Source organism: Callospermophilus lateralis, chromosome 11, assembly GCF_048772815.1.
Source record: "Callospermophilus lateralis isolate mCalLat2 chromosome 11, mCalLat2.hap1, whole genome shotgun sequence".
NCBI lineage: Eukaryota > Metazoa > Chordata > Mammalia > Rodentia > Sciuridae > Callospermophilus > Callospermophilus lateralis.
In genome coordinates this window covers 100798039-100814867 of record NC_135315.1, presented here as the reverse complement: position 1 = coordinate 100814867, position 16829 = coordinate 100798039, and the positions used below count along the sequence as shown (strand labels likewise).

General features: G+C 32.6%; 1 protein-coding gene across 1 annotated transcript in view; it reads left to right on the top strand.

Moving 5' to 3' along the window:
• LOC143410724 (A-kinase anchor protein 9-like) overlaps positions 1-16829 on the top strand; it is a 72766-nt gene that overhangs the window by 29748 nt on the left and 26189 nt on the right. Inside the window, 3 exon segments of the mRNA XM_077110658.1 lie at positions 1278-3638; positions 11006-11216; positions 12937-13099. Coding sequence (XP_076966773.1) covers positions 1278-3638; positions 11006-11216; positions 12937-13099 — 2735 coding nt within the window.

Here is a 16829-nt window from a genome sequence, read left to right as displayed (position 1 = left end):
AATAATTTAAAAAGTTGTTTATTAAGTATTAGATGAAAGGGTGTTGGAGGAATCAGATGTTCAGTGGCATGAGGTTGAGATAACCTGTTACATCCATCTCAGTGTAGTAATGTTCATGTCTGTAGACTAAACTTCTTAAATGCTCCTTGCTGTAACTCCCAACATTGTTTTCTGCATTCAGTATGGTTTTTCAAGAGGGATCAGACTTCTAAAAGGTTGATGGTGCGTTGGTCTTCTTCCAAGAACTATACTCAATTGATCAATGCCTACATTTTCTTAGTACATTTATTCAAGGCGCCTAAAAGTCCTGTTTGGCAAGGACTCGTGTCTCCTTAAGATAACTTTACTTCCTTACCTATATTTTCATCAGTTATATGGATTTCACTTATTTCCTTGGCTTTGGGACTATAGCTCTTAACTGTTTAATGAATATGCGTTAATATGTCTTGTCTTAGCCTAATCTCCAGTTCCAAAGATAGGAACTGGGGAAAATTATCTGATGGTCTTTTATCTTTCTGTGTGAACTGTGGGTCTAAGCCCAAGTTGGTATGCTGTAAATATACAGTAGTGGTCTTAGGTGTCACTTGATGTTCAGTCACTTAAGCATTGCAAATCCCTAAATTTCTGATTCACTTAAAACCCCAGGAATAAAGTTAAGGAAGACTTTAAGGAATCCACTTTAGTTCTTGTTGTTGTTCTCATTTTATAGCACTTGTCCATGAAATACCTTCAAATCACTAGAATCCAGGGGAGGACCGGTATTTATTTATTTATTTTTGTTTCTTATGGGAATCCAGGGGAGGACAGGTTTTTATATTTTTGTGTCTTCTGAGAGTGTCTAGATAGTATGTAGTACTATAACTAGCCATCAGAAATACTTATATTTAGAATATTGACCAGTTAATAAGAAAAATGAAAATGTGATAGTTTATATAGATATTTTAGTCAGACTGGTTTTTGTTTTGTTTTGCTTTTTTGGTGGTGCTAGAAATCAAACCCAAGGCCTCACACATGCTAGGCAAATTAGATTGCATTTTTAAATTTAAATATTTAATCACAGCACAGTGTAAGAGAAATTTCTTCCCAAGAAGGGTAAAACTGTTATATTGTTTGCTCATATGTACTGAGTCCTAGGTCTCCTTGTACTGGGAAAAACGGGGGGGGGGCAGGCCCAACAGTTGCTTTTTATAGAATTTTATAAAAAGGAGACACCCATAAGAAGTTGCCAGAAGCTAAAAATGTCATTCTTATATTTTCATTTTCTTTTCTTTCTAAAGGAACAAGATGAAGTAGAAAAGTCAAATAAAAAAGAATTACAAGAAAAGGAGGCGATCATCCAGGCATTAAATATAAGAATAATAGAAGAAGAAAAAAAGAATCTTGAGCTAAAGGATCAAGTCACAGCCACTGAAAAATTAATGAGAGAATTACAAGAACAAATTGCAAGTATGAAATTAGAGCTGGCTAATTCTAAGCAAAAAGAAAGACAATGTTCTGAAGAAATTAAACAATTAATGGGTACATTTGAAGACCTTCAGAAAAGACATCATTACACAGATAGCCAGTTTGAATCTGATGTGGTACAGAAAATGGTGGAACAAGAAATGCAGAAAAGATTAGAACAACTCCGAGCAGAGATGGATGAAATGTATGGGCAACAGATAGTACAGATGAAACAAGAGTTAATAAAGCAACACATGTCACAGATAGAGGAACTTAAAGCACAACATAAGGAAGAAATTGAGAGTGTTTTAAAATCACATTTAAATATTACAATTAATGAAGATCAAATAAAGTTAATGAACGTGGCAATAAATGAACTAAATATGAAGTTACAAGATACTAATGCGCAAAAGGAAAAACTCCAAGAAGAACTAGGAATAGTTACAGGAGAAAAATCTACTCTGCAGAGACAACTTGATGACCTTTTTGAAGAATTGAACTTTTTAAGGGACCAAATTCAGAGAGCTAGAATGATAATAGCTGAACAAGAAAGTCAACTGAATGAAGCACGTAAGTCCCTTAGTACAGTGGAAACTTTAAAAGCTGAGATTGTTCTGGCATCTGAATCTAGGAAAGAACTAGAGTTAAAACATGAAGCAAAAGTTACAAATTACAAGATAAAACTTGAAATGTTGGAAAAAGAAAAAAATGCTGTATTAGACAGAATGGCTGAATCACAAGAAGCTGAATTAGAGAGGCTGAGAACACAGCTCCTATTTAGTCATGAAGAAGAACTTTCGAAACTAAAAGATGATTTAGAATTTGAACATCGAATAAATATTGAAAAACTTGAAGATAGCTTAGGCATTCACTATAAACAGCAGATAGATGGCTTACAAAATTTAATGAGTCAAAAGATGGAAACAATGCAATTTGAAAAAGATAATTTGATAACTAAGCAGAATCAGTTGGTTTTGGAAATTTCAAAACTAAAAGATTTACAGAAGTCCATCATGGATTCAAAATCAGAAGAAATGACCCTTCAGATGCATGAACTCCAAGAGGAAATCGAAATATTAAGACAAGAAAAAAAAGAAAAAGGTACGCTTGAACAAGAAGTTCCGGAATTACAACTTAAAATTGAATTATTGGAGAAACAAATAAAGGAAAAAGAGGATGACCTTAAAGAAAAGTTTTCACAACTTGAAGCAGAAAATAACATTCTTAAAAATGAGAAAAAAGCTTTTGAGGACATGTTGAAAATTTATGTTCCTGCTGAACAAGAAGAAAAATTGATTTTCATTGACTCCAGAAAGTCCATATCCAAAGATTGCATCTGGCAAAAAGAAATGGAAATGCTTACAAAAGAGAATGAGGCCCTCAAGCAACAGTGTATTCAGCTAAATGAAGAAATTGAAAATCAAAGAAGTACATTTTCATTTGCTGAAAAAAATTTTGAAGCTAACTATCAAGAGTTACAGGAGGAGTATACTTGCCTTCTCAAGGTAAAAGATGATTTAGAAGACAGTAAAAACAAACAAGAATTAGAGTATAAAAGTAAACTTAAAGCACTCAATGAAGAGCTTCATTTACAAAGAATAAATCCAGCTACAATCAAAGTGAAAAGTGCCATGCTTGATACTGACAAAGCTTTTGTCGAAGAGCCATTAGAAATCTGTGAAGTTGTTGAGAAAGATACAACAGAACTTATGGAAAAACTTGAGGTAACCAAGCGAGAAAAGCTAGAATTGTCAGAGAAACTGTCTGATCTCTTTGAACAATTAAAACAGAAACATGGTGAGGTTAATTTTCTCAGTGAAGAAGTCAAATCTTTAAAGCAAGAAAAAGAGAAAATTCTATTGAGATGTCAAGAGCTAGAACTCCTAATTAACCATCATGGAGCAGAAAATATAAACATGTGTGATGTTCATTTAAGTTCTTTACAAGATGGAATAGTAACTATTATCAACAAGGATTCTCAAGGATCATTATCTAATGTAGGTGAAGATTTTGGAGAAGAATCAAAAACAGCAGTGGAAGAGAACATTTCTTTTGAAAATGTGGCTATTAGAAGAGAAAGCAAGCAAGAACAGTTATTTTCACCATCAGTAACAAATGAGTCCTCACCTGGGACAGATCAATCAAGTGAAAACGATAAACTCCATCAGGAACTTTATGTACTTAAATCAGAACACGTATGTTTACTTATTTACATATGGTATAGCACAGTGAAAATGTACATTTCATGCTAAAAAGAGTTTTCACCTTCTTAAAACAAATTTACAAAAGAAAATGAAAGTGAATTATGTAATTCTCATTTGGATCTATCATTTATCATTTAATTTTCCTATTTTTTTCTTAAACTGTTTTTCTTTTAGCTAATCTATTATGTATTCTGCTCAGAAATTAAAGCAATATTTTCTTTGTAAAGACAATAGTTTAAATAATATTGTTTAGAATCTCAACTTTACAAAAGTTATTGATTTTATAACTTAGTATTTTGTTGCAATTTCAAAGACTTCTAGAGTTTTTATTTCATACTGGTCTTTTTCAAGGTTCCACAATTGTAAACAAACTCTTTTGAGTGTTTTAGAACCTTATGCAGTTGTTCAATAGTTATAAATTCTTTTTCCTTTGTGCAAGAAAAACACTTAAGCCCTAGAGTTTTTTGAGTCTTATACCTGAGGAGGAAAAAAATAGTATTAATTCTCTGTACAGCTAAAGAAATAAAACACATAAAATAATAGGTTATTTTCTTTTATGTCAGCTATTCATATTAGAAATAACAGAAAAGTCTGATGTGTATCTTCAGTATGATAATGCTAAATAAACTTTTTATAATTAAAAACAACTTTTAGCTGTAGATGGACATTTTACCTTTATTTTATTTTTTTATAATATGGTGCTGAGGATTTAACCCAGTGCTTCACACATGCTAGTCAAGCTCTCTACCACTGAGCCACAACTGTAGCCTGCTAAATAAACTTATGTGTTTCTAAAACTTAGGTTATAAATATCTTTTGCAGATATAAGAGTTTAGTGTTGAAAGAGAGAAGAAGTTAAGGAGTATATATTTCAGTGAGGAAGACAGGTAATAAATGAGAAAATAAGACAGAAATATTGTTAACAGTCTATGAAGAAATAAAACATGATATCATGATAAAATAAAACAGGGAAGCTCACAAAAAAATTGAGAATGATGGGTGGGGGTGGGTGGTGGTCTGGAGATTGGAGGAATTAACACTTGAACTGAGATTCGAATGAGAGGGAAGAGGCTGCATTATGGAAATTAGAGCAGTTGTACCATGAGTAAATTTGAGGAACCGAATTGAAGGCCTATGTAGTTGAGTTTGGAAAGAGTTTGAAGAAGGAAGAAAATCATAGGGAGCCTTATAGACTTTGTAAGTTTAGATTTTTATCCCTAAGTACAATAGGAAGTCATTGGAAAGTTTTCTGTTTTTATTTCTAATGACATGTTCATGTTGATGATCTTATCAAATGTGGTCATACTTTACGTTTTTAATAACTTGAATAGACCCATGAAATTCAAATTGCTTAACTACTTTTGCTATGTTAAATATTGCAAATTGTTTTTAAAACTATAAATGGTGGTAATTACTCCTAAAAAATGTCAGACATAATTTAAATTTTATTAAAAAGCATTATTCGAAGAAGACCTGAATTTGAAGCACATTTGTCAAATTGGTGAAATTTTCTTAATAGGAATTTTGTTTCTGTATTGAAGATACTTGCAATGGTATTTAGATACTCTCTCCTTGAAATTAACTAAACACAGTGAAGAAAAGCAAGTCTGTAAATTGCTCCCATTTATCATTATTAAAATAAACCCCATCATTGATACAGAGGGGGGAGTAAGGTATTTATGCAGGTGGAGGGAAGCTCACAGAAGAAATTGAGCGGTGACTTACATAGTGAATCTGTTTACTTGTCTGAAATACTGCAGATGCAACAAAATACTCCTACTCTCAGTATTAAACTTAGTAATTAGAGCAGATATATCTCACTGAAACCAAAATAAATGTGGCTGTTAAAAATTTTTAACTGGCCAGCTGCAGTGGCAAATGCCTATAATCCCAGCTGAGGGAGGCTGAGGCAGGAGGCTAGTGAGTTCAAAGCCATCCTCGGCAACAGTGCGGCAGTAAGCAACTCAGTGAGACCCTCTCTCTAAATAAAATACAAAATAAGGATGAGATGTGGTTCAGTGGTCGAGTGCCCTGAGTTCAATCCCCAGTACCAAAAAAGAAAAAAGAAAAAGAAAAAAATAATTTTTTAACTGAAAAGAAAGAAATGAATAGTTTTGGAGTATAATTCCATATTATCAAAGAGTCTTTTCAACATTGGGATGCAAGAAATAAGGAGTGGCAGGAACATTATAGATATTGGCTAGTTATTGATGCTGAGAGAAGCCATAAATTCAAGTGTGTGTGTTTAAAATTGGAGGTAATTATTGGTATTGGAAGAGATACTGAGCTTAGAAACATCTACTGGAACTTAGAAACCTCAAGAGAAATCATAATATCAGTTCTGTGAGTGAAGAGACACTACTATATAGGCTATATAGACAGCTACTATATCCCTAGTACCTAGAATAATGTTTTGCACATGATCAGCAGTTAATAATGTTTTACAAATGGATGAATGAGGGGTGAATAGGGGAAATAAACAAAGCCGCTTTATCAAGAATCAGCTGTGAATCAGGATAGGCCTTCATGTTAGAATGAAAATCAGAATAGCTTTTGTCGCTTGCTATTTAGCATTGTTCTATAAGCCCTAACCATTCCAAAGATAAAAAGATACATGGCATAAATAGAAGTAGATAATTCACAGGTGTAATTAAGAAATTGAGAAAAATAATCTAAGCAAAGAAACCAAAAATCCTAATGTAAAATAAATGTCAAAATTAGCCAAAAATGTGTAAGACCAATATAAATAAAATTAGAATACTATCAATTTAATAAATGAGATATTGAAATGAGTTAAGTATTAAACAGCATAGAAAAGTGTCAAGAATATCCACATTCAAAGGAAGTAGAAGGAAGGAAATAAAGAGCAAAAATAAGAGAACTTGTAATAAACAAGTGGGAAAATTTTTCAAGAACTTTGGAGGTTTATTATTTGAAAAGATTATTTACAGGTATTAGATCTCCGAAAATATGACCAAGGGGGGAAAAACACATAAGCAAAATCAAGAATGAAATAAGGACATAAGTACAGGTACCACAAGAAATTTTAAAAGTCATAAAAAATGCTACAAATAATCTCTGCCAATAGATTTGAAAATATAAGCAAACTCTAGATGGTGTTCTGGAAGAATATAAACTACCAGAACTAATGCAAATAGAAATGAATAAGTTCAAATAACCATTAAATAGAAATGAATAAGTCAGTAATCATTAAAGAGTTGAAGTAGTTGTCAGAAGTTTTCCCTTTTGCCTCATCTCAAACCAAAATGCTAGACTTAAGATCATTTTACAAGTAATTGTTATTAACTCTCCAAGAACAAAAGTGTAATTGTCCACTAAAGTAGGATTAAAGAGAGAATGGAAAAACAAAGGAAAGAAGAAAAACTGAAGAAAGAAAAACCACCCAGTTCACCTTAGAAGGCCAATATTAATATGAAGTCCTGATAGGAATTGTAAAGAAAATAAAATTGTAGAGTAATCTAACTTGTAAGTGTAGTTGCAGAAATTCCAAATAAGATATTAGCAAGTTATACCAAGAGTGGACAAATAGTTAAACATTTGAAAAAAAAAAATCTGTGACTGTAATCTCTACATTTTTATGTAGCAAGACAAAATCCATGATTATTTTAGTGCATCTCAGAAAAAAATACATAAAAAAATTGACAACCCATTTATAAGTTAAAAAAAAGCTTTAGGAAATCAGGAATAGCACGGAAATTTTCTAGTCATGATGCTGATTTTCATCAAAATGTTGACAGATTATATTTCTGATGGTGAAATTTAGAAGCATTTCCATTAGAATCAAGTATAGGACTAGGATACATACCCATTGTCAACATTACTATTGCAACATGGTTTTGTAGTTCTTAGTGAATGCTTCTCCAGTTCTTGCAATATGACAAGAATAGGAAATGAGAAAAAATATGAACAGATCAGGCAAAACTTTAAACCCAAGATACTAAGATGTTTTGAGTTTTTGTTAAGAAAGTTATAAAATATTGAAGACACAAAGACCTGACTGTGTGCTAATACATATCATATCCATAATGGAAAGATACAAAGAAAAATATCAGTTCTCTCCTAATTAATAGTTCTAGTCAAAATTACAATAAGGTTTCTTAATGAATGTGGAATACTGATTCTAAAATTGATATAGAAGAGTAAATAGCCAAGAATACTCAAGACAATCTTAAAAAGTATGTATTTGTTATCAAAACTTATTACAAAATCATTATAAACAATATGGTTTAATGCCAGGATGGTTAAGTAGATCAGTAGAATATAATGAAAAGCCCAGAACAGATCTGTATCTTGTAAACATTTAGCAAGAAGGCCCTACAAGTCAATGAATCACTTAGTGAATCTCTACTACATTCCAGGCACTGTTCAAGTCATTCATAATTTAACAGTGAATGAAAATGGTCAAGGAAGAATAAAGTTTACTTTTTAGGGTTTAAATGAACATTAGAAAATACAGACAAATATTTCTGGTGGTCTTAAGTGCTATGAATAAAATTACAGTATGATAAGAAGATCTCCCTAAGTGTAGGGCTTTTTTTGCATAGGGTAGGTCAAGGAAGACTACTTTGGTGAGATGATATTTGAGCAGAGACAGAGGAAATCAAAAAATAAACCAAATTAGCAGAAGCTTAGAGTATTCAAAATTGTTTGGGAGGAAAAAAACAAAGTTGTTTTGAGCACAATTGACTTTTGATACTAGAGGTTAGAAGTTAGGGAATTAGATCATTGTCACTTTAGGGGAAAAATCAGGTTGGTTAAAAATGTACACATAAGAAGAAAATAGAATCTTAATATAGGGAAAACTTTTAATAAAGACAAAACATGGGAAAACATTTAAAATTTTTATTGTATCTTTTAAAAACAATGATGTAAAACAGATTTGAGGACTGGGACTACATATTTGCCATGAATGTAAGTTGCAAACAAAAGCTATCAAGAATATAGAAAGAACAATTAATGTAACAAGAGTTCCAAAAACAAAATAATAATGGGCAAAAGATGTGAAAGACATGTGCCTGAATAGGAAATCAAAGTATCTAATAAACATGAAAATATTCTTTCAACCTTACTATTCAGTGTAAAAATAAAATAACATTTTATACCCATTTAGGTTGGTGAAGTTAGTCTGATATAAAGAATGGTGAGGATGTGAGTATATAAGTACTCAACCTTCTGGTAGCATTGTAAATTAGTACTGTTATATAAAAATAATTTGATCAAATCTAGCACAGTTAAAAATGCACTATCTGTGACCTAGCAGTTATATTTCTAAGTAGTTCTCAAAGTGGGGTTCCTGACCAGAAGCACAGCATTACTTGGTAACGGGTTAGAATTCAAAGCTCTTTGACCTCTCCTGAATCAGAAACTGTGGGGATGGGGTTAGGTTCCTAAAGTAACCTGTTTTAATAAGCATTCCAAGTGATTCTGATGCATGTTACATTTGAGAACCACTAATTAGAAAGAAATTAGCACATTTATCCAAAAATTAGGAATAAACCAATTTATCTCCTGAAAGGAAATGGACAAATTTTGGTATAGTCATAATACCACAGTTAAAATGAATTAACCTGTTGCCTTCATGCTGTTTATTTTTTGTTTGTTTGTGGTACTGGACTTTAAACCCCCCATTACCTACATGGAATAATACCAGAGACATATTGAATGAGAAAATAAATTTGTAAAATTAATATCATTTGTGTAACTCCATAAAAATACAAAATATACAGTGCATTGAGAATGCAAAATGTATTGTAATGAGAAGTGATAATGTAAGAATTGGACTGGATTTGTACCAAACTATGATTATGGTTGCCTGTGAGAAAGGAGTGATGAGAACATAGAAGTTTATGGGGAGTACAGGGAATGAAAAATATAGAGAAAGTGTTATAGTACTTGTTAATTTGGGTTTTGAGTTTATTGCTTGCATTTTTCCATATTTAAGATAATATTTTAAATCCAGGCATGGTGGTGCATGCCTGTAATTCCAGCTATTTGGGAGGCTAAGGCAGAGGAGGGTTCTAAGTTCAAGACCAACCTTGGCAACTTGTTGAGACCTTGCCTCAAAAAGGGCTGGGGTTGGGATTGTGGGTCAGTGGCAGAGCGTTTGTCTCACATATGTGAAGCACTGGGTTCAATCCTCGTACCACATAAAAATGAAAATACTGAAAAAAAAGGGGCTGGAAATGTAGCTCACAGGTAGAGAGCATCCCTGGGTTCAATTCCCAGTGCCATGAAAATAAAATATTATTTGAAAATAAAAAGAAAGATAAGGAAGAGCCAAGACAACATGAGAGAAATTGGTATGAAAATTTGTTCTCCTGGTCTCCTTGGCTAACTACTCTTACACAGCTGTAGCCGATCCATTGCTGTTAGTCCTCTTAGGGTTTTTAATTGGACCCTGCATCTTTACCTGTTTATTTAATAAGATATATAAAACAAAAAATACATTCTGTAAAACTGATGGTCCTCCATACTCACTACAGTAGCTGTAAACCAATTATGATTAATTAATGATTTGATTAGTTCCATAAAACCAGTGGGGAATGTTATAGGCCAGGCTATATAAGCAATGACCAAACAGACTTCATTTTACCCTGAGACTCCATATTACATAAGAAGAGCTTCTCCCATAGGAAAGTCCCATCACTGTACCACATTACTAATTGCCTAGCATAGCCTACTTGCAATACAGAATAGCAATTCTTGCACAATGTAAAATTGTTCTCTTTTGTTCCCACTTTCCTTGGGCAGTGTACCTTTCTGGGGAATAATTGATTAGATGTTAGTAGCCATTCTTTAATTTGTATTCAACTAGGGTCACTTTAATCCACTTCTCTTTTGATTATGATTATGAAAAAATCCCAGGAGAAATGAATGAAATGAAAATTTGATTAAGACATTGCATTGTTTCGCTAATGGCTTTATTCAGCTTCTGTACTACTTCTTGCTTGCTTGCTTGCTGGTTGCCAAGTCAATCTGGATGTGGTTTTCGCCTTTAAATATCCTAAAATGTTGAGGCTCTAGGCTGTTTCCTGCAGAGACAACTTGTTCCTGTAGGGAGCATTCCCAGACAGTCAGAATAAAGACTCTCCAATATGGACAAATCATAAGCTATACCAAATATCAGAATTTGCTCTAAAATTGAGGTAATAATACTACTCTCCTTGAAAAAAGAAGTAGCTAAGTATAATTGAATGAAGAATGAAGAAAAAATGTCATTGGTTCTCTTATGAAGTTTTAAACTATAAATTATTTCTCCTCTTGTTTTAGTATATGCAAAAAGCAAATTATTTTATAGTAAATTATTTTAAATTTTTCTAATATATATTCACTTTCAGAATGATTTAAGGCTACAGATGGAAGCTCAGTGCATATGCCTTTCAGTGGTTTATTCAGCTGACGTGGATCAGGTTCGTGAATATATGGAAAATGAAAAAGATAAAGCTCTTTGCAATCTTAAAGAGGAGCTTATTTCTACTCAAGAGGAAAAGATCAAGGAGCTTCAGAAAATATACCAGTTAGAACTACAGAATGTAAAAACACAAACAGGTAAATAGTTTCTGACTTATAATTACCATGAAGCATCACTTAGAGTCCTCCATTTCATAATTCTGTCCTTAGAACTCACAGGGGAAGGTGACTTGTGTATCTAAGCCCTAGTCTTATTTGTTCATATAAACATTGGATATTCATTCAAGTGCTAGAGAAAACTAAAATTACTGAGTCATTTTCCCATAGGAAATTATAATCCATTGGGAAAGCATATATAAAATACACTGAAAATTTCTGAAATGTAAAGAATGGAGGGAGAAAAAAGAGTTTTGTCTTTCCTGGGGAGATGAGTAGGATGAGGGTATGGGTAGGAGTAACTGGGTTGGAAATTTGGGGAAGGCTATGGAGTCTTAAGCATTGAGCTCTATCTAAGATTGCATCCTTTTGGGAGAACTGGGAGTTCAGGTTGTGTTAGCTAGATAAAACTGGAGAGATTAGAAGGAGCTTGATCAGGAAATGTTTTATGTACTCTGATGAAACATGTTTATGTTTTATGCTATTGGTGATAAGACCTACAGCAGGATTTTAAATAGTGGGAGTAACAATAAGATTTTTATTTTAAGTTGATACCATTAGGATCAGTTGGAAGGGATGAAATTATTGATGGGAAGACCAGCCAGATTGAATTGAGTATGATAGAAAGTTAAGTTCAACACTTAGAGTTTGGTTCTAGTTTGTCGTTAATGTTAGCAGAAACTAAGAATGATACCCAAGTTTCTAGCTTAAGAAACTAGAGTATGGTTCTAGTCATAGAAAGGAACCAATTTGTGAAAAAAATAATAATTCAGTTTTAAATATATTGAGTTAAGAATAGAATACTTATTGACTTTGAAAAAATATATAGGAGTTAGATGAAAATAGAAGTCTGAAACCTGGGAGAAAAATTTAATTATGAGGTAAAGATTTATAATCAGCATGAATGTCAAGGACAAGAGGTCAAGGACAAGAATGAGTTATCAGGGGAAACTAGAGAGTGAGTTAAAAGACCAAGATGGCATAATGGGAAGTAACAGTGTTAAGGGACCATACAATGAACCATAAACAATTAGTCACAGTTAATGTTTTTCTTTCATGATTATTTGGCCAGTTAACTAGACTTCTTGTGTTCAAGGTATCTCTAGGCCTTCACTTTTGCTTTTAGGAATGAGTTTTATTATTGTAATTGCTTTGGTGAACAGAATAGAATTTCAAGCATATCAGATAATACCATGCTTTTTCACTTCAGGGGTTCTTTGAATATAGTAATATTTTAAGTTTGTATTTTTTTAAATTGATATCTTCTTGAGGTAGTCTGTCCACTATTTCCCAAATTGCATGTTAACTAATGGCTCATTTAATTGGCAAAAAAAGTTAGTTTAGTGATTAATTATCAGCATTTTTAAGAAATAAAAATAAAAGAGGAAAGTGAAAGGTGTTAACTACTCTCCTGTGGTCCCTTTTCAACACTTCTTTTGCTTCATGTTTCTGAATTGTTTTAAAGATATAAAATTGTTGAATTTAGAGATACTATACCATAAGGATAGGAGAAATGATCTTGAATCACACTGTTTTCTTGTTTTCATCAGTCAGAATGAGTCAAATTAAAACCTGAGTTTCACTCAAAACATTTTTCAAAGAATAAATATTTTTATACATTGAAATAAAATGATTGTTATTTCACTGAGAAGTTTGTATTGAAATGTGTATTGTCTTCTCTTCCTGTTATCTTCTCTGAAAGATACCAAAAAAATTAAACAACTTGAAGAACAAATTCAAGAATTAGAAAACTTCATATGCTTTTTGCGCAAACAATTGAAAGAAACTGAAGAAAATCATAGGGCAGAAATTTATTCTCTGCAGGAGAAGCTTCAAGCCATTAGTGAGGCCACGGTGGACCCAAGGTATCTATTTACTTAAAACTTCATTCAGCAGTATTTATAGCTTAGTAACAATGATAGTATCATCTGGAATGGTTATTTTAAGAATAAAATATAACTTTAACAAAGAGATAGGATGTAACATTTTTTAAGAAATAAGAGCAGGAGATAATTCTGTATTTGAAATGTGTGAAATAAATGTTGGTATAAACCAAAGACATTTTATTATAGGAATTTTACTTATACTTTTATAAAGATGTTATTATTAATCTATTTTCTGAATTAAAATAGGTCAGGTAGTAGACATTTACTTGTTTATTCTATGCCTAGGCTTTGATATGTTGATGTGGTGAGTACTTAAATAGTCTAAGTATGATCATTCCACTATTACTTGAATATACTCCATTTGATTGTCTAATGCTCAAATTCATCATGTCCCAAATAGAACCCTGATCTATGAGGAGAGAAGAAATGATCTTCAATTACCACTATGTATGTTTTCTTGGATCAGGATCTTCTAAAATTTGCTCCTTCTGTAGCCATCTTCATCCATCATGACTCCTTTCTGTCATAACTCTCTGCCATTCTATGAAAAAATCTTGTTTTTTTTAACCTTCAAAGTACATCACAACTGTGCCACTCCTTACTGCTCCACTGGTCCCTGCCATTGTTTTGTGTTTCACCTGGATTACTCAACTTCTGTTTACAGTCTATTCTCTATATAGTCAACACAAGTGCCAGAACCTTTGCTTTTATAATTTCAGTTACATCATGTTACTCTAATCCTCTTCTGCTCTTTACAGTCTCACTAGTCCTGAGGACCATGACATCTTTGACTTTCATTTCCTACTGACTTTCTTATCACTTACTGTTCTCAAACCATATAATCCCATGGGGTTGGGGTTGGAGCTCAGCGGTAAAGCGCTTGCCTGGCTTGTGTGAGGTCCTGGGTTTAATTCTCAGCACCACATTTAAATAAATAAAGTAAAGGTCCATTGACAACTAAAAACAATTTTAAAAGATTAAAAAAAAAAAACCTCATACATCCCCACTGTGATCCTCAATTATATCACATATCAGTACGCTTCTGCTTTAGGGATTGATTGGCTTTCTCTTCTACCTAGAATGATTATTCTGCAGGTATTTGTATGCCCATACCCTCATCTTCTTTGGATCTTTACTTAGATGTCATGTTCTTACATAAATTAAAATCGTCCCCAATGAGTCTGTGTCTTACTTTTGTACTTCATTTTTTCTTAAAATTGTTTGTTTTATATGTACAAATACATTATAATCATTGTGTGTGTGCATGTATATGTGTATATAAATAATGTATGTATGTAATTTATGTATCCAAATATATATAAATTTAGAGGAAATATTGTTTCATTTTGTTTGTTTTCAATTAAGGAATTTAAGCCTTTTTAAAAAACATTTTTATTAGTTGTTATTTTATTTATTTATTTATTTACATGCAGTGCTAAGAATTGAACCCAGTGCCTCATACACACTAGGCAAGTACTTTACCACTGAGCCACAACCCCAGCCTAGGAATTTAAGCTTATCGTTGTCTATTTAAGTCACTGATGTATTCTAAATCCACATGATTTCTAAATACTAATCTTGCCTTATTGTTATAAGATTAGACATTTTAAGAAAACATTGTTACAAAGTAGTGAATGCTTATATAACAATAAAGAATTCGGACATACATACCAAAAGATATGTGGGTAGATAAAATTAAAATTAAACTGATTGTAAGTTAAAATTAAACTAACTGTAAGTTAAGAACCTTCTCTTTCCTGTTGCCACACTTCATTTCCAATATAAGCAATCATTGTTACTTTTGATATGTATTCTTTCAGACATTTTCCTATTTATATAGACATATATGTTAAAACAGGCTTTTAAAGGAAGTGAGAATTTACAAGCTTTTTTAACTCAGTAATATATCTTAGGTATATCTTTATATATATACATACATACATGCACACACACATATATTTATATATATATATATATATAATTTTTTTTTTGTATCAGGGATTGAATTCAGGGGCTCTTTACCATCAAGCCACATCCTCATCCCTCTTCTTTTTTTTTCAGAACTACTGTTTTTATTTAAAATAACTCATGTTCAGATCTACCACATACCAGTTGGGTAATGTTAGACAAATCAATTTTAATGAACTATTATTTCTATATATGTAGTTTCAATAACTAATTATTATTTTTTAGTTCTAACAATTTTTTTTCTTCTAACTAGTTATCTAAGACAGTAGGATGCATTTTGACATATCATACATAAATGAAGTATAACTTCTCATTCTTTGGTTGTGCATGATGTAGAATATGTGATGTAATCATATATGTACCTGGGGTAATAATTTCTGATTCATTCTACTATCCTTTCTTCCCTCATAACCCTCCCCTCCCCTCCCCTCATTGCCCTTTGTCTAATCCAAAATATGTTTATTCTTCCCTACCCCCCCAACCCATTGTGAATTAGTATCTGCATATCAGACAAAATATTCAGTCTTTGGTTCTTTGGGATTGGCTTATTTAGCTTAGCATGATATTTTCCAGGTACATCCATTTGCCACCAAATGCCATAATTTCATTCTTCTTTAAGGCTGAGTAATACTTCATTGGGAAGATATATATCACACTTTCTTTATCCATTCATCTGTTGAAGGACACCTGGGTTGGTTCCGTAGTTTAGCTATTGTGAATTTAGCTGCTATAAACATGATGTGGCTGCATCACTGTATTATGCTGATTTAAAGCCCTTTGAGTATAAACCTAGGAGTGGGATAACTGGGTCAAATGGTGGATCCATTCCACATTTTCTTATGAATCTCCATGCTGCTTTCTATAGTAGTTGCATCAATTTGCAGTCCCACCAGCAATGTATGAGTGTACCTTTACCCCCACATGCTTGCCAACATTTATTGTTGCATATTTTTTCTTTTTCTTTTTTTGTGGTGCTTAGTAATGAACTAGGGCCTTGGTCATGTGAGGCAAGCAGTCTACCAAGTGAGCTATGTCCCTAGGCCTGTTGCTCGTATTCTTGATAGTTGCCATTCTAACTGGAGTGAGATAGAATCTCATTGGAGTTTTGATTTGCATTTCTCTAATTGCTAGAGATGTTGAATGTATTTTCACATATTTGTTGATCAATTGTATGTCTTCTGTGAAGTGTCTGTTCAGTTCCTTAGCCCATTTATTGATTGGTTTGTTTTTCTGGTCTTTTTATTGTTTTTTAATTTTTTTTATGTGGTGCTGAGAATCAAACCCCCCTAGGTCCCTCACACATGCCAGGCAAGCACTCTACCACTGAGCCACAACCCCAGCCCCTGTTGTTAAGTTTCTTGAGTTTTTTATATATCCTGGGGATTAATGCTCTGAGGTGTATGTGTGGTAAAGGTTTTCTCCCATTCGGTAGGCACTCTTCATGTTATTGATTGTTTGATGTGAAGAACCATTTTAGTTTGAATCTTTTTATTGATTCTTGCTTATAGTTCTTGTGCTCTAGAAATCTTGTTAAGGAGGTCAGTTCCTAAGCTGAGATGGTAGAGTTTGGACCTACTTTTTCTTCTGTTAAATGCATGGTCTCTGTTCTAGTGCCTAAATCCTTGATCCACTTTGAGTTGAGTTTTGTGCAAGATTAGAGATAGAGGTTTAATTTCATTTTGCTTCATGTGGATTTTCAGTTTTCCCAGCACCATTTGTTGAATAGGCTATCTTTTCTCCA